The 23449-nt window shown below is 41.7% G+C and overlaps 1 protein-coding gene across 6 annotated transcripts in view; it reads right to left on the bottom strand.

Annotated features, from left to right (window-relative positions):
- tnk2b (tyrosine kinase, non-receptor, 2b) overlaps nucleotides 1-23449 on the bottom strand; it is a 56824-nt gene that overhangs the window by 7992 nt on the left and 25383 nt on the right. For 2 of the 6 annotated variants that reach the window (XM_085253389.1, XM_085253385.1), the window contains 14 exons: nucleotides 11599-11776; nucleotides 10276-10346; nucleotides 7770-8039; nucleotides 7345-7497; nucleotides 6966-7129; nucleotides 5918-6037; nucleotides 5599-5725; nucleotides 5342-5488; nucleotides 5045-5139; nucleotides 3117-3311; nucleotides 2762-2853; nucleotides 2278-2400; nucleotides 1592-2025; nucleotides 243-1478 (listed from right to left, as the gene is read on the bottom strand). In XM_085253389.1, coding sequence (XP_085109515.1) covers nucleotides 243-1478; nucleotides 1592-2025; nucleotides 2278-2400; nucleotides 2762-2853; nucleotides 3117-3311; nucleotides 5045-5139; nucleotides 5342-5488; nucleotides 5599-5725; nucleotides 5918-6037; nucleotides 6966-7129; nucleotides 7345-7497; nucleotides 7770-8039; nucleotides 10276-10346; nucleotides 11599-11761 — 3390 coding nt within the window. In that variant the 5' untranslated portion in view covers nucleotides 11762-11776. Of the gene's footprint in view, nucleotides 1-242; nucleotides 1479-1591; nucleotides 2026-2277; nucleotides 2401-2761; nucleotides 2854-3116; nucleotides 3312-5044; nucleotides 5140-5341; nucleotides 5489-5598; nucleotides 5726-5917; nucleotides 6038-6965; nucleotides 7130-7344; nucleotides 7498-7769; nucleotides 8040-10275; nucleotides 10347-11598; nucleotides 11777-14975; nucleotides 15865-23449 lie in introns of those variants that run through there. The other 4 variants (XM_085253387.1, XM_085253386.1, XM_085253388.1 and 1 more) reach the window with 4 other exon arrangements.

Below are 23449 nucleotides of genomic sequence, written 5' to 3'. Positions count from 1 at the left end.
AACTACAAACAGATGACTATCTGCTTAATATTTCTTACCAAATGACAAAAAGTAGCATTAAGAAGAACAAGGACAAGTATATGTAGCAAGCAGCACATCTTCCTGCAGGGGTTTCATATCCATCATGGCCAACCTCTGCACTTTCAATACAGATGTAAATCATTAATAACTTTCAGTGTTTTAAGTACTTTGCAGTTCAAATAACATTTTCTTAGAGGCACTTCATCCATCTTAGACCTTACCATCTTGACCCTATCAGCTGAGTTCCCTCCTCCGTCTGTCCTGGTACAGAAAGCAGTGACTGCTGGTGCTGTCAGCCCGTCTGAAGAGACGCGAGGAAGACTAACTGAACTCTTCATCCCTGACCGTGGCCAACCCAGATTGCTGTTATTATTGGAGGAGAAATTGGCTTTCAGGTCCCCACCCGGCTGGACCAGCCCCTGCACCTGGGTGTGCCCCTGCAGTGTGTGACTGCTGACCACCATTGGTCTGACCGTGGCTGTGTTGGCTTGCCGTACATGCTTTTCTTCCACATCGTTGGCAGGAAGGCTTTCAGCCTCCCTGAAGAAGCGATCGAATCGATCGAGATACGGTGGCCTCTCTGGCAGAAGGTAATAGTGGGTGTTACTGACTTTACGCCCGTCACGGACGATAGGCAGGATACAGGGGCCCTTGCTAGCAGCGTCCTTCCCCTGCACCTGGGCCTGGATCACTTTGGGTGCAGCATATTTGGGGTCCGAAGCAAAGCTGTGTGTAGTAGGCATGAGTTTACCCGGAGAGGTAGAGAGGTAGGAGCTGTAGGTGTGTGTGGGTGGGCAGGTTGTAATGGCAGCCTGCATTGTGTTGGGGCTGACAGAGTAAAGCCTCTGCTGGGGGGAACCCACTACCAGACCCATTGGGCTTGGAGTTCTTGATCCAGGCTGAGACAAAGGGTCTCTGGGAGGGATTTGAGGTGGTCGTTCCTGTCCTGCACCTGAAACGTTTTCCGTGGTTTCAGTCGGCACTGGAGAAAGGGAGAGGTCCCTTGACCAGCGGCCAGAGGTGTAGTCACCCTTCTTTATGGGGCGAGGGGGGATGGGAACTCGTGGGGGGATCTGGGGTCGGTCCTCGTTACAGGAAAGGACACTCTGCTGTTGTCCCTCATGGGTTTGGAGACTTTGAGGAGTCTGGGGACACGAGACTGAGCTCTGCAATGGCGAGCACGAACGAGGAGCACTTGCTGCCGGTACATTGAGCCTCCTCATGCACTCTTGTTGAAGTTCTTGAAAGATCTCTGCAGACTGTGAAAAAGAGGTGGACAGGCTCTGGCTGTGCTTGCTGGGGAGAAACAGGTTGTCTTCCAGACCTTGTCTGTCTGAACCTCTGGAGACTAGAGCCTCATCATTGACCTTCTGCCCAGAGGACAGAGTTTCTTCTGGATTGCGGCCATCACTATGCTCTGCCTCATTCTGCTGCTCCGAGCTGTTGATGGAGCTCACCTTTCGGAGAAAGAAACAAGCTCACTGTAATATTACTTCAGGCAACACAAAGACAAAATAATTCCACTTTTATAAAATTTTGACACAGTGTTAAATGTATTGTGTAGCCCTACCTCCATATCATCCTCATCTTGTGCTACATCGTCATAAGCTGGGGGTGGGGGTAATGGCCGTGCATCCCAGTCCACTACTGGCGTAGGGTGAAGGGGGCGGGGCAATGATTTGGATGGGCTTTGAGGTGGAGTCCTGTCCAGGAGATTTTCTGCTTCCAAAGCCAACTTGGCCAATAGAGGAATCGGAATTTCAACCACGGGAGAGGGGGACGGTGTGGATATTGGGTACTCTTCCCCAAAGTCAATGAGGGACACTTCACTGTTAGTGTTCTGGCCTGAGCCTAAAGTCCTGCAACCTCCCTGTTTGGAAGCAGAGACCCACACGGCCGGTTTAAGTTTGAGGCCTTTCACAGAACCCGTTTTGCGAAGTGGTAATCTCTTTAGTCCCGCAGAGGTCAGATCCTCCTCCTCATTTACTGGGTCATAGGAAGGTTCTAGAGATGAAAACACAACATATTCTTGATGCAGTTTAGAGATCATTGACACCAAGGTTGTTTAAGATCACTTAATACCACTAAATGCAAGACACACAGCTCCAAAAAAACTCGCCAGGTGTGACTGGAGAATACAATGCACAGCAAGGACACTGCACACCTTTTAGAGGGACAAAGGTGTAGAAAAGAACGGGGGGGGGGGGGTACACTGCAAAGACAGGCAAAGAAAAGATGAAAAACTCTGAGATGTACCTTTGAGGAGTGGAACTAGGAGGGAACAGAGGGGGCAGGAGCAATGGGTGAAGAGCTGCTGAGAGAAACCAGACTTACTCTTGATTAACACTGCTGGTTGAGGAGGGCGGGGAGGAGGCTCCTCTGGGGAAAATAATAACAGATGCCACCAGCGCAAAGGAGAAACAAAGAGGGGAAGAAATGACAGCAGTAAAAGATATTAAGATAAGAATAAAAACAGCAAGCGCCATTACATCTGAAAGCTTTATTAGGATAAAAGCAAAGCGAGCTCTTCAGTGTCTTTTTGCACAGCAGCAGCAGATCTTGAAATTTCAACCAGCAATGCATAATGGAAATAAGAAGAAGAAAGAAGCACTCTTTAAAAATTAGGAATATGATCATCTGCTCAGTCTGTCACTGAACTGAAGAGGTATTGAGGCAAGCTTTTTGGTAACAGTTATACATCATACAGGTATACATTTCTATAAAGAGCTCTTTCACTCACTTTTAGCTCGTCCTGCTAGCTGTGTGGGCTGTGCAGCACTGAGGTCCAAGCCCAGAACGTCAGGAGGATCCATGGGATTCCCGAGGTACAAACTGTCGGCAAGAATGAGACATGTTAATGCAGGAAACATCAGTGGACTGCATATAACTAAGCCACAGCAGGTGCTGTACAATCACGTTGCAAAAGCAGCTTAAGCAGCCCGCTAGTGCCATCTATTGGTGAGTGCTTACTATCACTGCAGCCCAACCGAAAGACCATTTAAAACATTTCTAGATGCATGATATGAATGCCATTTCACGTTCATTAAATAATCAAACTCAGCTTGAAAAATTAATAAACAAAAGCTGTCTCTTACTCATCGATCCTATCAGGGAAGCCCCAGCAGCGATGGGGATTGGTGTCTCCATGTCCTGTGTGGATGAAGCTGTTCTTGAGTGGACGACTGATGTCGTGTGCAGACAACCCTGCTACAGAAGTCACCACATTCCTGGGGAACTGCCTGACCTTAAGGGTGCGTTTATTTTGACCTCGCCACCAATAATTCTCTGCCCTGAAACGTATTAGGACAGATAATTATATTGGGTATGAAAGCAGACTGCCACTTTTTGACACTGAGAGTCAAGGATGTGTTTTTTTCCAGCCCATACTCCATCCTTGCATTAGCTACAGGCCCATCTGTTGGAGGTGAATGTGGGGGTTGCAGCTGGTACCAGCTGACACTGAGTGGCAGATGGGGGAAAACCTTGAATTCACGCTCACATTCACACCCGCGAGCAATGTAGACTTGCTGATAAACAAACACATCTTTGGACTGTGGGAGGACTCTGAAGTGCAGCCTTGCACACTTCTCTGCACTGCACTGTGTTTGCATTCAAGACAATATTTATCAGTAGTGGGGTTGGTATGTTGCAGAGGAGAGTTTAGACCCATTTGGGGGGTGCTCACTCATACCCGAATGTAATCAGAGCACCCCTAAAAATATTAATAGTACTAATAATAGGGTATTTTAGTATTGTTTTCTGGAAATATCTTCAAATGTCTATCTGTCTATTTATAACACTACAGGATAAAATAAAAACAGTAGTCTGCTGGTATATCAGGAGCTGCCAACCAAGGGGCTGCTGTACTTTATTATTTGACTTTGATAAATATTTATTTTCCTATTCTAGTCAAATTGGGCTCCAGTGTTTGTTTACAGTACAGCATCAGATCCAGGTGACAGCAAGTCAAAAGGTGAATGCCTGTCTATGTCCAGCAGCAGCCTGTATTCACTTTGAATATTGCTATAAACTGATATGGATCATGTAGATCAGTTTGTCTTTTATTCACAGTAACGTTTAACTTTTGGGTGACGGCACAAAGACTGAGAGAGGATAGAGAGGGAGAGACGAAGACAGCAAAGAGAGCAAAAAGAAACAGGTAAGAGTGGACATGTAGTCAAATTCACCAGAAATGATAACGCTGTAGCTTCTCTTTTACCCACATTCATTAATGATGAGTTCACATAACTAAGCAGTGTGTTTTCCTGTTTTCTGTGCCTGATGTAATAATTATTATTATTATAAGATTATATTTTTGTTATTTTCTAGTTTCTAGTCGAGTGAGGAGGCTGGAGAGAGAAAAGACAGAGCTTGTAGAAGAACCGCAAGAATGAGGGAGCAATATCAAATGCCATTATTCACAAAGTCTAACTTAAAAAATGCCAGTGGACATTCTAAAGAGAGCATATTGATATATGATGCTGAGTCTGCTTAATAAATGAGGGTTTGTATTAATATAAAATAGCTATTAGCAGTTTGCTTCGTTTGCAGGTCTATGGACTAGCAGTGTGATTTTCCAGTGTCTGTACTGAGTGAGTGCTTGATGAGCTGGTGGACTGCTTCTATGTTGTTAAGAGGCTGAAATTTTTTTTTGCACGTTTTTCATCTTTTCTGCTTTGCCACAAATGGTTCTTTAACGACTGAGCCTTTGTATCGAGTTTGATAACTAAAGGCTCCACCCTAAAACGTGTGGAAAAGATTGAAAACTCTGATTGTTGACACTGAATTATCGTCACACATAACAACAATTAGGTTGCCTTTGAAGATCCCATTGTAATGTTTATCCAATTGAAGGTCTGCACATGCGAAAAGGGTTGATTAAATTTGCAAACAGCATATTGCGTCATTATTAATTACAAAGCAATCCATTAGGATTGGGAGCTGAGCCCCCCCACAAGTCTGAACCTAGAATCGCCCCTGATGTGTCGGTTTAATCACTATTTTAAGACCTTTTATCACCCACCTCCCCTCTATGATGGTGATAATGTCATCGACCTGGATCTGGAGTTTGTCAGGCTCATCAAAGTCCTGGAGAGCACACATGTCTGTAGGCATAGACTGAAAAAAGAGACAAAGACAGAAAAAATATAACAGATTTAATAAGCAGCCTGTTCACTTTTTTCTTTGAAATGGCACCACTAGGTGGAGCTAATGGTAAATTTATATAATAACAACATGATGTCAACAGAGAAGTTAAATGAATGTAGAAAACATGCATGTTTAAATCCTAGAGCGATGGTTAAATGACTGCTAACGCCACCTCGAGCAGGAACTCGCGTAGAGCAACAAAAGTTGGTCTGTCATCAGGTTTCTGAGCCCAGCACTGCAGCATGACGTTATAGATATCCTGTGGACAATCCTCTGGCTTAGGGAGGCGCTCACCCTCTTTATCAATCTTATGGAGAATCTAAAGACAAAAGAGTACAGCTACGGTATATGAATCACTGTCTATATGAGCAAATTTATGTATTTTGGCTTCAGAAGTTTGGTTTTTGTTGATCCTTTTTGTGCGTTTACCTGACTACCATTAAGACCCAGCCAAGGCTCCTGACCGTGTGTGAACATCTCCCAGAGGGTGACTCCAAACATCCAAGTGTCTGTTGCATGGGAGAAGGTTCTGGTCTTTAAACTCTCTGGGGCACACCTGTAACATGAAAAACAATACACTACAGTCTATAAACCAGCTGTGCACAGTCTGAGCATAAGTGTGGAGCAGGGATTTAAATGGGGTGTTTCCCTGGTGTAAGGATTTGTTTTGAAAAAACGATTTCTAAATTCTGCCTTGGCTGATAGTTTTAACAACAAAGCAACAATGAAATGAGTTCATTCCACCCACCACGCAAAGGGGACCTTGCGATGCTCCTGCATGACATAGTGCTCGTGGTTGTTAGGCAGCGCCCTCATCAGGCCAAAGTCACCAATCTTCACTCTGTGAGCCGAGGCCAGCAGGATGTTCCTGCAGACAGGGTGGTGATGTTAACAATTAGCTGGAAATCCTAAAATGAACCTTCAAGCTGGAAAACATTAAATGAACGAACTCTTCTACATGTAGAACTAATGTTCTTAATAATAACTATTTCAATAATAATTGTAGAGGAGACTTGGTCCGTATGCATTTTACTGATAGGCCAAGCACAAGACTGCAGATGTAGGATCTATTGAAACTGAGCATGACTAAAAAGATTAAACTCATTTACAAGTAAATAAATATTTTAGTTCGATCTACTAATATGTAAAGAGAACTATTATTTCTAGTAGTTTGGGTTTGTTCAGTTCCCTGTCTTTCCATGTGCAGACATGAAAGCCAGAGGCAGGAAGAGAAACAGCAAGACGTTAGTGACAGATATGACAAGTCACTGATTAGGTCTTGTGGACATGCTAAAGCAGCTTAAATGGTGTGCCATAACAGATAAAGAGATTTATCTGTTATGAACTTTTTGGTGTGTTAGAAAGTCAGCAGATCTTTATCTCAGAACGCTTCCAGCCTACAGGATACAGTGCGTGCCCAGAGAGCTCAGCAAACCTTAACGCAGCAGCTGTGTGTAGTCATTACCCTTTTATTACAGCTTTAACTGGTAAAGTGACTCATTTGTACCGGCCATTAAGGTTTTTCCCCAGACCTCTACATAGTGTCAGCACTTAAGTGAAAGTGTCTAATTTTGGCAAGACCAAGAACTTGGACCACCCAGTGCTTCCAGCCAGTGACTCATTGTGCTTATGGGCCAAGTCTCCTGTTAATGGCCTGTAAATTTCTGGGTGGAGGAATAGGAGAGGCAATATAAATAATTCACCACAGCAGAAAAATTATTCCTGAATGTGAGCAATGTATGTTTTTCAGTAGTTTTTTACCTTTTTTTTGCCTCTACCAAAGCTCTGCACCCTACCTCGCTGCCAGGTCCCTGTGGATGAACCTCCTCTGCTCCAGATAAGCCATGCCACAAGCCACCTGCACAGCATACTGACACAGAGTGTGGATCAACACTGGGCCTTGAGGACGAACGCAGCGCAAACGCTCCAGCAGAGAACCGAGAGGTGCCAGTTCAGTCACCTACAGCATGCAGGTGAAAAAGAGAAATAGAGCATGGGTGAAAAGAACGGACAAACTCAAAGCATCTTTTGTCCTTTCGCATTTGCATATGTGGCAAGTATACACAGAGAATATCGGCCCCGAGTTAAAGCAGCTACTGTAAACGGTTATGTGCACTCGCATTTATCTGTCTGTATATTTTTCCCTGTGCGTGTGCATTTCTGTGTGTCCACTACCATCTTCATTGGGTGTGTGAGCACCACACCGTAGAGGCGGATCAGGTTTTGATGGTCCAGCGAGTGCATGACGTTGACCTCACAGATGAAATCCTCCAGAGCGTCGGGCTGACTGAGCACATCTGTCTTCAGACACTTCACAGCCACGTTCAGCTAAAAAAAATGATGAGTTCAAACATCAGATTCTGCTTCTCCTCATACTCAAAGTGTCTAAAAAGTTCTCATGAAAATCCCATTAAAAAACAAAAGAAAAAAAACAAACATTCATGCGCCTGCTTTTATCTGTTCCTAGACAAGATGCAAACAAGCAACATGTTTCATGCAAAAGAACTGTGTGAGCACACTCCAGTTATTTCATATTTCCAACATGTTTTTGTTTTGTTTTTTAAATTGTGGATAAATGGTATAACAATATGCCTCCTCACCACCTTCCCCGCAGGTGTCAACCACTCTCCCCTCTTCACAACGCCAAATGAGCCATCGCCCAGCTTCTCAAACAGCGTCAAGTCCTTCTCTGGGATGAGGCAGGTCAGACCCTGCTGCTGCCCGTCGAGGAGAGTGCCACCACTGGGCTGCGTGGCTAGGACTCCCTCCCCGACGCCCAGAGGTGGTGTGGGAGACAGCTTACGAAACGAGGAAGCCGGTTGACCCTGCTGGGGTATGTCTCCTCCATCTGGACGTTTACCACTAAAAACCTGGAGAGAAACAGACAAAAATGAAGACGTGTGAAAGCAGAGAGAGGGGCACTAGAACATAAAAATATGAGCATAATTTAACATTTTGCATAAACAGCAACATTCTACATCCTGGTTCCCCCTTTTTCAATTTATGTATAATAGCAGGTGGTTGAAAAGCACACTCGTGCCATGGTGAGAGTCTGACAAGCAGTCTCAAAACCATTACTGCAAGTTCTTGTGTGTGCAGCGAGGTCTTTTAATGGCTTAAATTTTTAAAATGAAGCTTACACATAAAGAAAACATCATGAAGTTTGTGGAAAAAGTAAATAAAATTCCATGCACATGTACTAACATGAGCACACATGTTTTTGCACACACACAAAATACTTAGAAATTTCCTGCCTCTTGGCTTAAGTACTAACAACACAGCAGGAATAACTTAGCTGTTAGGAAGTACTCATTAAGAAGCCCTATTAGATTAAGTGACCTGAATGGCTCTGTGTGCTTATGTTTGTATGCCTGCATTTGTGTGTGTGTGTCCATGTGTGTTAATGATTCATCGCCAGTCTCCTAAATCCGAACCCATAAAAATATGTGTGCCGTTTGGCGCCACCAAGGGAAGCCTTTGTTTAGAGGACTTGAATTAGACTGTTTACCAAAATAGGAGTTCACAGAAACTGGTGGTGATATTAGCTAGCAGGGATGAAATCAAGCCGATAACAGGTCAGATAAAACACTAGAAGAGCCTCTCCTACGGTGGTAACACAAATACTACATTACGTATCAAATCAGTGATGTCGGATTCACTTAAAAACATCTCTTATTGGCTCATGAACATAAGGTCAGTACTCAGAAATTATGTCATCAGTAAAAAAGAGGTGTCAATGAATATCTAGTGCCAAACATATTTGACTGGCTGGATATAAACAGTAGCAAGCGGTATGTGGTTTCACATTCACACTGGACCAGACATGACATAATGCTGCAGACCTTTTTTGAAAGACACCACCTCTGTGTGGTCACGGTGTGGTTAGTTCGTTTCAAATAGAGGGCTGGATATTTAAATAATTCTGACTATGGCGCACACACACACACACACACACACACACACACACACACACACACACGAGTGGAGTCATAAGAGTCGGTGACACACAGATGCGGCTCAAGCTGCATTCACAAAATGCTGTCTTATTAAATTCCCCTTAAAGAGACAGAGCTTTTTTTGCTTTAAGTTACTTCTTCACTTTCCTTTAATAAAAGACTCAAAGGGTAATTAAAAGACAAAAACTGCGAGGTATGTAATACACATGCTGACGCAAATACTCAAAGGAATTAACCATCGAGAAGGATACTGAGGAGAAGCCGTCAGAGTTGTGTGGGTGCGCATGTGTTGGATGAGTGTAGCCGTGGTTCTCACAGGACGGTGTTTGCCATCTAAAATTACACCTGTCTGCTTCTGCCTCTGGCACTATCCTCAGATAGAGTAATCTGCTTCCTCAGCTGGCTGTGACAGGGTGTGTGTGTGTGTGTGTGTGTGTGTGTGTGTGTGTGTGTGTGTTTCCAACTATCTTTATGAGAACTACTTTGAGTTTGGAAGCCTTACACTGAGGACATTTTGGAAAATGAGGTCTTTTTAGCTTGGTCCTTGCTTAAAAGGCCCTTTTTATGGGCCAGCACTTAAGTTAGGATTAGGTTAGGCTAAGGCAGTTAAGATGGCATGGTTCAGTTTAGGATTAGGAACTAGGGAATGCAATGTCAATGAATGTCCTAGCAAAAATAGCCTTGTAAGTGTGTGTATGTTTATATCTGAATATGGACTCGGTGGCCCTCCTCGTGTGTCCTCAGGAGAAAAATTACTCTTTATATAAAAAATACAAAACTCTCCTATAATCATCACAGGTCTAAAAAAAATGTGCTAATTGAAAGGAAAGTTTCTCTTAGCGACACCTCACCACAATCACGAATGTTTGTGGTTGATTTAAAACCTCTGCACTACTAACAGCCAGTATTAAGTTAAAGGCTGCTTTTAAGCACATACGACTATGTTAACATCTTTCCCTCAGATTACAACGTACTGATGCCAGAATTCATTCAGGGGGTGCTGATCATATCTGCGCGGAGGGCGCAGGTTACTATGGTCATGTATCCACACTGTTACACCCAGACGGATTCCACAGTGGCGACATCCTGCCAAATATACCGTGCACCATACTGAGTTCTGATGTGCGCTGTGCTCGTCTATGTCTGTCACCTTGCTCATCCAGGACTTGCGCTTGCACATGGCTTTCCTCCTTTTCACGGCCTCCCACAGCCTTCTCTGCCCTGCGGTCAAGAAGAAACAAAAAGAGGCAATAGGTCAGTGGCAAGGCATTCAAATGAGGACTGCAACTGCTCAAGGATCCATCAGGAGGAATCTGAGTGAAAGAAGGGTATACCATAATGAATTTCAACACATTTACCACAACAGGAAGAAAACCAAACACCCAGCTTTGATATGAAATGAGACAAAGAGCAAAAAGCAAAGGGAAGGAGGAAGAAGAAAAGATAATAAAACGCCAGAGAGCAGTGAGCTGTGCAGTGGAGAGACATGTGAGGGAATATATGAGGATGCGAAGTGGGTGTAATTAGTCTTAAGCGGCTGTGAAGCACAGGCCCTGAGGGCTTCAGTAACTGGATTTAGAACAATTCTGCTGTGATCCACTTTATACACACCGCAGACAAAAGATCTGACAGTTTAATATCCACTCTCACTGTACCTAATTACAAATTGTGACTTTGTAATGACATTAAATGCATTAGTGATGCAGGATTTGTTCAAGCAACATCAAGGATGAGCCAAATGACACAGTGCCATTACTGAACACAAGAGTCATACTTAAGGCTATGTATAGATGCATACAGAGAACAAAAGTAATCATAAATATAAAAATTGCTCATTAAGCTATGAAAGGCCAGTACTGCTTTATTAGGAAATAAAACACATGAGCAGAGAAGACAGTAAATGATGATTTTATGAAGTTGTAGTTTGGAATCAGAAATTCTGTGTCTTGCGCTCATTTCCAGTCTTGAAAGAGTTGATAAAAACAAGCCACTAAACAACAGCCATGCTTTCAGATATCTAGCTACACTAAACCACCGCTCTGAGCTAAAAGCTAATATCTACTTCTACAGTCTACAGCCTGGTAACAAAGGCAGTGCCAACATCAATATTTTAAGACTTATAATGTATGTTAAATATATTCAGCATCTGAATTTAGCACGAAAGAGTTACAACATTTGCTAATTAGCACTAAAACTACAGGACAAACTGAAGCTGATGGGGATGTAGTTCATTTTTAGATCACAAATTATGGACAAAGAGTACAGGAGATAAACCGTAGGATTTTTCCTTTGAATAAGGAACATTTATACTAAGTATCTAACACTGGAAGCCACTAGCAGGAATACAAATTTAAACACAAGAGAGACATGCCAAATGAACATCTGGATGAGCTTCTTTGGCACAACAACACTGCGGTTCTCTCATTCACTCACTGACAAAAACACACACATACACGCAGGTACTGTGTCTCACCAGGTCGACCCATGCCGATTTTCTCCAGGTCTTCATTCTTTACGTAGTCAAAGTGCGACAGCCGTGTGACGTTAAGGTCATCTCGGATCCGTAAGAAGTACTGCTGCAGCTGCACTTCCATCAGCAGTTCCAGCAACCATTCCGTCCCTTCCTCACATTGCATGCTGCTGCCCAGTTTCTGATAAAAATACAAAGACACACACAGAGTTATGCCCATTCAATAGTCATTCAACACCTCTCCCAATGCATGCTCCAAAATCCGTAAAATACACTCAAAAAGGAAGTCAGCCATCAACAAACAGAGAAAGAAAGGAAACTGAGCTTGGAGCCAGCTCCCTCTTAACTAAATCATTAACAGCCTATTGCTTATAAAAATCAAGTCACAAACTCAAGATCAAGGGGGCTAAAGCGGCAAACATACTGTAGCATAAGCTACTTATCAAAGGATAAAAACAATGAAAACAGTCATTTTCACTGCAATTTGATGTCACTGTGGTGTCAACAAACCACTTAGTCTTCAATTAAGTTAAGCTCAAAACAAAGAAAGTTGTTTTTGGCTGACTTGCTGTAGACTGCTCAGACATGAATGTGCCAAAAAAAACAAAAAACAAGAAGAGCAATACAAGAAATATATTATGCAAAACTGATGTCCAAACGTCCAAAAACCAGACGTGGCCCCAAAACGGTTTCACCGCAATTCCTCACAACACCGAGTCAGCCCATCAATCTTTAACGTAAAAACAAAAAACATCCATTTAACGTAACCAGAAACCTAAACCTAGATGGGCTTCTTCACAAGGCTATCGTCTCAAACTGATGCAAGTTCAATTCAAGACAGTAAACAGCTTTGCTGGAGAACAGCTACACCTGCTCAGAACTTTAAGGAAGTAAACTTGTAAACCAAGCTTAACAACACATGGAAAAGAGAAACATTCCTAATCCACACATAAAGGCAGACAAAACTTTACGATGGGTGCTCTGGCTGAAGGGGTCACTCCACTGATCAGTATTTAGACTCGGCGAATGAGGAACTTCCTGTGCTGGCAAAGGCGAGGTTACGAGGTCCAGAGAACAGTGTCACAAAGGTCACTGCTTCCTTGCTCGCTGCCATTTAAACTTCCTGAGGGACTTGCTTAGAGGCCATTTCCTATTATTTAATGACTCTGGCCTCAGAAGCTCAAGATCACACACACACACACACACACACACACACACACACACACACACACACACACACACACACACACACACACACACACACACACACACTTCTAATGGTGGGCCATAAAATAAAGCCCGTATGTGACCAATCCCTAAATCTATCCCTAAATCTATCCCTAAATCTACTATGTCTTTTCAGAAATAGCTGTTCTGTATTTTACAGGAATTTTAGATGTGAGGTCTGACTGAGGTCAACTTATTGGGAGGGCTCAGTCCCCAATGGTTATGGCAGATGTTTGTATCCTGATACAGATTCATTCCTATAACCATAAAAATGGGTCAGCTGTCTTTTTGAAATCACAGGAGTCCTCTTATTTTGGTAAAAAAGTCCCACTGTCAGAACATTCTTTGAAGCTATCTTTGAAATCCTCCTGTTAGTTGAAAACAAGAAGTAAAACGGTACACTGGTAAGCCAGGAAACATTCTCGCGTGATCCGGTGACAGTAGTGCCTGTGGTTTTAGGATTAACTAGAGCTGCTGTCATTTGAATCCATCTCCATATTTTGCATTTTGCTACATCATGCCTGACTCTTATCCTGAGAAAGACGATCCAACGGCCCTTTTGGCTGGTCCACTACGGGTTAAGCTGTGCCAGTGGCAGACATGCTATTAAGAGTTTGACGCAAAAGTTTTCCCAAACAAGAAACAAATGATTTTTCATTTTCATTTAATCCTTTCATTTTTCCATGAAAACATGCCCAACTCATCCTTTACAATCTTCCCCAGCAGCAGTCACCACTGAAGAAAGAATGCTATTTCTCTGGACGGTGCCAAAGACGCAAGTCAGCTTTCTCTTGGGCCTCATTTCATGGCAGTGTCATTTGAGGCATGAGGGGTCAAAATCAGGGAGATGAAGCGCTTCTACTTCTTGGCCCACTAGCAAACAAATTATTAACCCATTAAGGCATGTTGGGTTTGTTTTTTCCTGAGACACGTTCATAGAAATAAGCTTTGATACAATTAATTTAGGTGGCTAAGAAAGAGCTTTATACAGGGTGTATCAAAAAGAAACATCTGACTTTAAAGTGCTTTAAATCCGCAGCTGTTTACTGGTAACAGTCGAAACATGTACTGGTAGAAAGCGAGGATTTAAAAGATTCATGTGGTGGTTGGGACGAGTTATCGTATTGATGTGTGCCATGTATCTGGTTGGGGACACACTGAGCACGTGTAAACGATGCAAGTTTTGTATGTAAAACTTTACATGCAAGCGTCTATGCCCATTACTTTGAAACATATAGCCTTTTGAATTCTTTTTGATACACCATGAATCTTCACCAGCTGAGATCATCAAATTATACTTTCTCCAAACAAAACAGGGTCCTTCCTTTATTTAGTTTATGTAAAACGTCATCAGGAGCTTAACTTCTCCTAAAGTAGGAAGTAGAAAATGTACATTTTGAAGATGTGAGGTTAAACTTGAAAGAAATGCTGCATCCCAACTGTTAGACATGACTTCCGTTAAGACTCTGAAGAATCCAACCAGGGCTAGAAATCCAGAACTAACTAGTGATCTATATACTTTCCTTCATTTCACCATATTTTAAAGAAGCATCATGAAATGCTGACAGATTAAGAAGCTAAGCCTGTTTGCACTAAACTTGTCCAAGCTTAGCGTTTACTTCAAAAAATATTGAAAACGACCAAACAGGGAGGAAAACAAAGAGAAATAAATGAGGGATGCAGGAATTTAGATGCAGAGAAACAACATGGTGTCATTGCTGAGAAATGCTTTTGGCCTGAACGAATTCCTCAAGGTGGTGCTGATATTCACACAGGCGCATGTACACGTACACAGACACACACACACAAACCTACACCTTCTGGCCAAAATCATGTCCTGTGTTAAATCGGTTCTGCTCTCACATCCTGCTGCAATAACAACCATCCCTGGGGAGAGCCTCAGACCAGCTGGAGAGTCCACACACACACACACACACACACACACACACACACACACACACACACACACACACACACACACAGAGAGAGTTAGAGACAACTGACCTCCACCATACCATATTCATGATTCATGTATTCTAACAACTAATTAAACCACATGACTCTGACTATAGTTACAAGCATCCATGTCATGCTAAAGAAGATATCCCCTCAATGGAATATGGAGAGTAGACAATCCAGCAGAGCAGACTTACTCGATATACGTGAAAGCGTGCCAGGAAGGGGAATGTCTTTTTCAGTTTGTCAAAGCGTCGCATCCTGAATTCCTTCGTCTGGGATGAATGTAGGTGCAAATAAAGTGCATACACGTTTAAATGGCCCGTGGTTGTTGCTTGTCCTTTAAATCATTACCAGAGCCACAGCACCCTTGGTTTGAGTCTCTGAGGGAATTCTAAGAAGCGCACACAGTTTTTGGATCCGGACCCAAACCTATGAACCCGAGAAGGGGAAGAAAAACTTCCTGAAACCCTGCACGCAAATCTACAGCATTCCATGGCGGGGTCAATCCTCCTCTAAGCCCCTTCTACTGCTTCAGCTCCCCACAAGAAGTCAAAGAGGCATTTATGTAGCACTTGAGAATGCAGAAGAGAACTCAAACTGGCTTGTAATATTAGGAAAGAAGGCTGGAGAGCGAATGGAAGCTGCTGCTTCTAGCAGAGAAAGCCTCCCAGCTCTGCCCTCTGCCCAAGTCCAGCCATGTGCCCTCCTCAGACAGCAATGAGCCAGTCATCCAAACTTGCAGAACTTCACAAATAAGTCACTCCTTCTTCCTCCCTTCCTTTCACTGCCTCTGTCTCTCTCTCCCTCTCTCTCCCTCTCCGTCTCGCTCTCTCTGCTTTGCCTGTGCATATACTGTCTGTTTGCTTTTCGATCCCTCCATCGCGCATGGGACTAAAAATAGGAGCGTCTTCTGCCCGATTCAATCCCCTCGGCAGCACAAACAGACGAGCCAGAGTCGGCGTCTCCGGCTCCACTTTTTAGGCTTTAAAAACATGCATGTCTGCCAGCGGGGGGAGGGAGGGGGGCCAGTCTGCATTTGTTTACAGGTAGCATATGTGCTTGAGCTTCATGTTGACTGCTTATAATTCTCACTTCTGCATCAGCCAAATTTTCTCTACCCCTTTATCCTGCCCCCTCCTGCAACTCCACTCCTCACCCTATCTGTCCTGACCCCCGAACCCCCCACCCACCCTCCTCCTGCCGTCCGTGCAGTGCAGAGCAGAGCGTGGTGCAGAGGACAGAGGCTTCATGGTATTCAGCCCGGAGGAGCATTTGATCCAGGGCCAAAGGGTCACATTCAACTGCAGGAGGGGGAGCTTGTTTCCTGTGATGCAACCTCCCAAAGACACACACACACACACACACACACACACCAAGCGCTCTTCCAGCTTCTCCCTCTGTTGCCTTGCAGAATTTCCCAACCTGCTTAGTGTAATATTTTCTCAACTGAAATGTATTGTTGAATGGCAATCATTATCTCTATGATTTACGAGTAGATTTTCCTACTATATATTTTTTCCAAGTTTCATTTTAAATCTATTTGTTATGATCTTTAATCACTTATAACCAACGCATTGTGTAAGAGTATCTGCTTAACAAACCCAGAAGCATACTCGAAGCACCAATCATTAACCACCAGGATCATTCGGACAATGAAATAGTGTATGAATAATTTCTGAGGTATGAACCACACGATGTGCAAAACAGATTTACAGATATCTGTTAGTGGATGACTAATAGTTTACAGTAATAGTGAAGAAAAAACCCACATGAATATAATTATGATTACATAAGACCTGCTCAGGTCACTTAACCGCGGTAAACTCGCACACTCCTTTTCTGTCACTGTGACGTCTTTTTTGCGCTGACTAAAACTCCTGCCATCTCCCTTCTCCTCCCTATTCTTCACTCCTTCATTAATCCCTTCTCTTTCACTCCCATGCCTCCTTCTGTCCCTCCTCTTTATCCCTGAGGATCTGGCCAAACTCTTGCATTTTCTTCTTTATTTGGTGCTGCCTTTTATTTCCTGCCTCTAATCCTCTAAAAATGTTATCTCTCTTCCACTACGCTGACTATAAACAAACCCGTAGCGGCTGTTTTTCAGACCAGTGGTGGCAATAAGCCACGTCTGCCTCCGTGGGCAGATATTATTAAACTTTTGCCTTTCTGATTTCACCACTCCTCCTCCCCCTTCTTTCGCTCGCTATGCTGTTTTTCATAAGTCTAGCCCATCAATCCACACTTTGACTTAGCTGTTCCCTTTTCACTAGATTTAGTTTTTTATAACGCTCCCTCTCTTACTCTCTCTTCCATTTACTTCCACACACTTCTGCTTTGAATTAGGAAGTTTTGTGTTTACTAGTCTAAGGGTGGACAGAAGGCGAGCAGGCAGAGGTGTTATGGGATGGAAATAAAAACTACAAATGGTGTTTGATCATGAAGTATTGGAGTTTAATCAGAGACGGGAAAACAGGCCTTTGTCAGAGGCGGGTGATGCTGTGCAGCGTGAGTTTGCATACCAATTTATTTGTGTAGTTTGTGTACTTTAATCAGCTGTCTAAATGACTTTATTTGAATGTTTTGATTTATAAAAATTATTATTTTTAACTGTAATGTGTAAGTGAACAAATTGTCTCACTTTAGAGTGACGTTATAATAGATTCAACGAAGTCAGCCAGGCAAAGGCAGGCGGCCATACTGTCATCAACACAGGGAACAGTGTGCTAGCTGATGATATCCACATTGGAGTCTCTTTACTGTGCCCCTTGCCCACATGGAGAGGGATCAGAATGACATCAGCCAAAACTTTAAGAGAACATGGCCTACTGTATCCTACATCCATACTGTATAAATCCACAAGGCCCTCACACAGGTGAAAAGTCGCAGCTCATGGTCATCACCTTAACACAAGCCAACTAAGGATACCAAACTTTTTATATAAGTAGAACAGCCTAAAAATCCCCATGCCTTCCATTTGGATTTCTTAGTTTACAGAGTCTCTATTGCTTTTGTTTGACAGCATTGCATTAAAGTATATTATAGTTACTATATGAGTCAAGCATCCAGAATCATAAGGATCACGTAGACCAATTAATATCATAACTACCTCCCTAGACTATTCAGATTTTTGCATCAGCCGTATTTTAATAGATGCCAATATAGAATTTGTCACAGTAAAGTTAGCTTCAGTGATATGATAAATAAGGAAGTAATGTTTGCTTTGGAGCACTTATGTAACTCACAAGACTGTGAAACAGATGCTATGAAATAGCCCACATTCCTGAAAATCAGCAGCAGGACAAAGAAGGACATTACTAACATAACTGGATTTTTACAAAATGTTGTCCATTAATTCATCAAAAGAAACAACACTGAACAATTATCAGTTGTCAGTGTCAGTTGGATTGATTAATCAACATGATTCAACAGTAATGAAGGTGAAAAAAGCAATAGCTTTAAACCACTTCAAACAGAACTCATTATTAATTACCTTTTGTTAAATTAAAGAAATAAAAAACAAATAAAGAGATAGGCTGGGATAAAAAGAAGAGGAAATATGGCGACACCAGTGTGGCAGTTTAGTGAAACGGGAAGCTGTGTGTGTGATAATGCAGCGTTTGTGTAGAGTACCATCAAATATCCAATTTCATCTGATGTTTTGTTAGAAATCAGTGGAAGGAATGTGTGAGAGAGCCATCAGCTGCCCCCTGACTAAGGAGATTAGAGCAATACGATTAACATAAGTCAATATGTATTGTTGCCATATGAACACTAGGGGGCACCAAATCTTAATATGAGGGGTTTTCATTGCTCTGTGTGTGACAAGCATTTGTTTTTCCACTCTAAAAAGACTTTGGGATTACACAGGTCACTCAAACTTTTATCAGTTGCCTTTCTGGTTATGTGGGGCCAGTTTATGACCAGTGGCAACAAAATCCAACTAAGGAAAAACAGCCCATTTTACCATGCCTCGAGGTGTCTTTTTTTTTTTTTTTTTTTTTTTTTGCCTGTCCCGCTTGGCTCTTTTGCCATCAGATTTGTTGTCTAAAGGCAAAGAAAGATGCCCAACGGATTTACTTTACCAAATTGACCATCCCAGCCTTGCCGTAATGGTCCATTTGATTCACCTTTTATTGTTTCTTTTATTTTCACTTACTGAATACGGGACAGACTTGACTGGGGGAAAGAAGGGGAGAAAGAAAGAGGGAAAGAGAAACAGCTGAGAAGAGGGACGGGGGAGAAGGGCAAAAGACAAAAACCAACAGAACGGGCAGAGAAGAAAAAAATGCATATATCAATCACCTGGGTCACCTGCTGAGAAAGAAAAAAGAAAACAAGCAGAAGAGAACAAGAGCAACAGAACAAACAACACCACAATGATACATGGGAATACGACAGCAAATACCAAACACTAAACACCACTGTGCAGCACACAAGACCAACAGAACACAGTGTGCCCTGAGGTAGGAGCCAAAAAGGGTGCAGTTTGTGGGTGTGATCACCCGTGTGTACACCTGTGAGCATGGACGCGCTTGTTTTTTGTTTTTTAAAAGGTTCCTTCTTGTAATAATCTGCTAGAGGGTGTGGGGGGGCCACAGCCCCGAGGTGTCTTGACAACTAGTGGCTGGTGATTAAGACAAAAAATTATTATCAATTTTTTTATTGCTTGCCGAAATAACGAGAAAAGTCTCGTCCTAATAAGTTCAAGAGTTAATTAGGATTCAAATGCTGAAAGTGAAGAAAATTTTGATTCAAAATTGTAAATATCTTGAAATTTAAAGTTAACAAACTGAAATCTCAGTTTGGATGAATTGGATGAAAACTATGGTCATTTTTTAAATCAGAACCAGATAGCATTTAAAACCAGGGCTCTATCTGGCATTACCATGTAGTTACAGTAAGTCACAATATGACTGTAGTGATGGCATTTGTGTCAAACAATATCAATATTTAGTGACTTAAACATGTGATATTTTGATATATTGGCCAGTATTTTTTTCCTTTATAAAATCAAACAGATTTCCATAACACCTATTTTGTGTAGTTGCTTACTCATTTACACTACTCAGATCAGCTGGTTGGTTGGGCGTCCATACATGCGTGGTGCCATAGCAAAGTTGCATAGTGCCCTCTGGTGAACAAGCTATGCAACATCAACACATGGTTTTTCTCCCATCTCTTCTTTATCTTTTTTAATTTTTATTCATCCGTTGATATAAAAGCAGTTGCTGATAGTTTAGTAAACACCTAATTTCAGTTGCTAATTGGTCGATTTTCTTGATTTTTTTTTTCTTTCCAGTTTTCACTGTCTGTTTGGTTTGACTGAGGTTTGGTTTACGCCCTAGTTTGGGTCAAAATACACCTCTGTGCAATGTTCATGGTAATAAAGCTAAAGTAGAAAGCTAAAGTAAGCTAAATAAACTTTTACATGCCGTCTTTTTCCACACAAGTTCTACATATATCACATCACAATAACCTGATCACCTGTGGTGACGACCCTGGAGGAAGCTAAATGTGACCAGTTTATCAAGATCAATGAAATTTATTCAATTAGATAAAACTGTTTGGATTTATTTTTTACAGATTTACTGCAACTAGCTTTACATTAAGACTGCTGTCTGACCTCGCACGCATGTACAAAGTAGTCTGACCGAGTGGCTTTACAAAAGGACACTAATACTATAAAGCCCAAGTTAAATGTTTGACCGTGAAGATTACATTATCATGACCAGACATCAGATTAGGACCTTTCTAGCTAATAAGATTATGAAGAACAACATGCTGTGAGCTCTATTATGTTACAGTACTGAAACACACATGCACATACACACACATTCTCGTGTTGATATCTTAGTGAGGACATCTAGTTGACATAATGTTTCTCTAGCTGCTTACCCTAACCATCAAAAATGTTTGCCTAACACTAGCCTCCATCCAAACATAACCTAATTGTAACTCTGACACTAAAACTACATTTTGAGTCTTAAAAATGCCATCAAACTTGTGAGGACAGGCACTTTAGTGCTGACTAGTGGCTGTTGGTCCCCACACAGATGTGTAAACAGGTATACACACACACACACACTTCTAGATTCTGTAATATGATGCTCACTGTATACAGGAAGGCATGCAAAGGCATGCACACCGACTAGATTCATCCTGAGGCACTATGTTGGGAATTAAGTTAGCTTACTGGGCACCGGTGTATTTCTAAACTAAGTTCCAACATTTTGGTAACAAAACATCAAACTGCGTTTTGGGTGCCGGGTGCCAAAAATGCAGAGTGAAGAAGAAGGAGTAGTAGAACTACATTAATCACTTTAGAAACTGTGCTAGAACAATATCTACACAAACACACAAAAACCTCTGACAGAGGACAGCATGCACAGACATACAGAGATCCATCATTCCTAATGTCACAGATAGCAACTATCTCCCAAGGTCTGGCTTTTACGTTTTCCTTAAATCCCTTTACCGTCCACAGGAACTCATTACTCACAAAGCCAGGAGGGGAGAGGCGGTGTGAGGCTGTGAGCGTTAATGTGCCCATGAACAGATTATGAGAAAGATGAGAGCTCTGGATGCCAGTGGCCTGCTTCCAGGTCATCACTTCCAGTTTTCAGGAACATATGTGCTGTGTTTTGTCAACAAATGTTGTTTTGGTAGCTTGACCTAATATGCATAATGCCAGACTGTAAAAAACAACCCCCACAAAACAATGAAATACACCCGTACTGAGCAATCCTTTCTTTGATCCCTTAAAGCAGGTTAAGAGGGAGAAGGAGGAGCCATTAAAATAAATATCAAATATCATGAATAAAATGATTGAACTCAAAATCTATCACAGCAGGTAGCTCAATCAAAAGAAATTACTTATTACATTCATATTATTCCAAACACAGTGGATGCCCAGCCATACTCACGGCCGACACAAATTCATCATTTTCAGATAAAGCTTGCCCGCTAATCCCTTCATCCTCCACAGGGGGAAAAACATCCATAAGATATGTGTGGAGAATAAAATGGTCACTCTAATAACACAATAAGTATTTTCCATACACCTACATTTTCCGTACATCTACCCTTAAGTGTTTTTCACTCAGTTTCAGAATAAGATGAGGCAGCTGCAGGCTGTGGCGCTGAAAGCTAACCCTAGAAAAACCGCTGTACTCAGCACAAAGCTGCAGCTGTGGAAGGAGACTGATCTGATTCAGCCCCAAACAGAGCACAACAGCTGCAGCGTCCATCGGTTCAACTCTGCTCAACTAGCACACAGATCCTCAACACACACAGGACAGTATCACATTTAAACTGCCGCACACATCTACACATTCATTTATCTTCTCCCTATATTTGCTTATCAACAGCAGGTCCCGGAGGGCTGAAACCCAGTACATGTCAGGGAAGACCAGCGCAGGGCATTGCTTGAAGTAGCAGCGGTAGTGAGTCAAATTTGAACCCAATTCCATTTAAACACAAGTCACCATAAAATGTTTAAACAAACATAATAAGTAAATTAGTAAAAAATAAATAAATAAATAATAACATCCATTTTGAAAAAGTTCAAATTGTAATTCTCACCATACTGAAATCAGGCAATTTTTTTTTTTTTTTTTTTTTACATATTTTCAGTTTGTGTTTAGTTTTTTGTTTAAATTTAGATTTTTTGTTTTTAAATTTTGAATTAATTTCTTATTTTCTTGTTTCATTTTTACATTTAATGGTAGAAATTACACATTTCAGTTAAGCTTTCATTCGTTTTTGATATTTATTTTGTTTACTTTGTTACAGGATAACTTTAAGAAGTTTAGGATACACATTACAGTAAAAATTGTATAAAAAGAAATACAAAAAGAAACATTGTGCAGGCAGCTTACATATCACAATTTCAAATATTTGACCAAATGAACAAAGACTTAACATTTCCCGTGTGTTTTAGACCTAAGTTTAGACTGAAGAGCAGAGGCGATCGTGCCTTTGCCTCAGCTGCACCCAATCTCCCTGCTTCTATTCGTGCCTCGGACTCTGTCCAATCCTTTAAATCAAGATTGAAAGCATACTTATTTAACCTGGCTTTCCTGACCAGTTAATACCCTTTTTAAACTTTTTATCTAATGTATTATTTTATTATTAATTTTACTGCTGTTTTTATCTTCTTAGTAGATATTTTTGTATTCACGATCTGACCTTCCTCCTGTATTGAGGTTTGATACCCATTTTACTTAACTCTTAAGGTCTATTAGTGCCTCCATTCTGTCTGTGCTAGTGCCTGATCTGTACTTATGTTGTTTCTCCGTATTACTGTGAAGCACTTTGGCGTGCCTTCAGGTTTTTAAATGTGCTATATAAATAAAACTGTATTTTTTTGTTTATTTATTATTATTCACAATACGTTTCAAGTCCAATTTTTACCTTTATTGTACTTTCATCTGTTCTTTCAAAATTAGTTTTAGTTACCAGTAATAACTGCTTTAGCCACATTTTAATCACATTGAAAATACAGTAAAGACCAAACTATCAACACTGTATACCAGACAGTTTTTTCTTGTTTCTTTAAGCCAACTCCTAATTTTAAATAATCTATTCCAGCCTAAACATGACAGCAACACACACCCCTGACATGTAATGCCCTTGCAGACTGTTGAAACTATTCAGTTTACAACATCTC

The sequence above is a fragment of the Mchenga conophoros genome, linkage group LG18 (genome assembly GCF_057382185.1).
Source record: "Mchenga conophoros isolate Kocher_MC1m ecotype Shallow Benthic linkage group LG18, M_conophoros_male_GT1.1, whole genome shotgun sequence".
Classification (NCBI taxonomy): domain Eukaryota; kingdom Metazoa; phylum Chordata; class Actinopteri; order Cichliformes; family Cichlidae; genus Mchenga; species Mchenga conophoros.
Note: the sequence above shows the minus strand (reverse complement) of the source record. Positions and strands in the feature narration are given on the sequence as shown.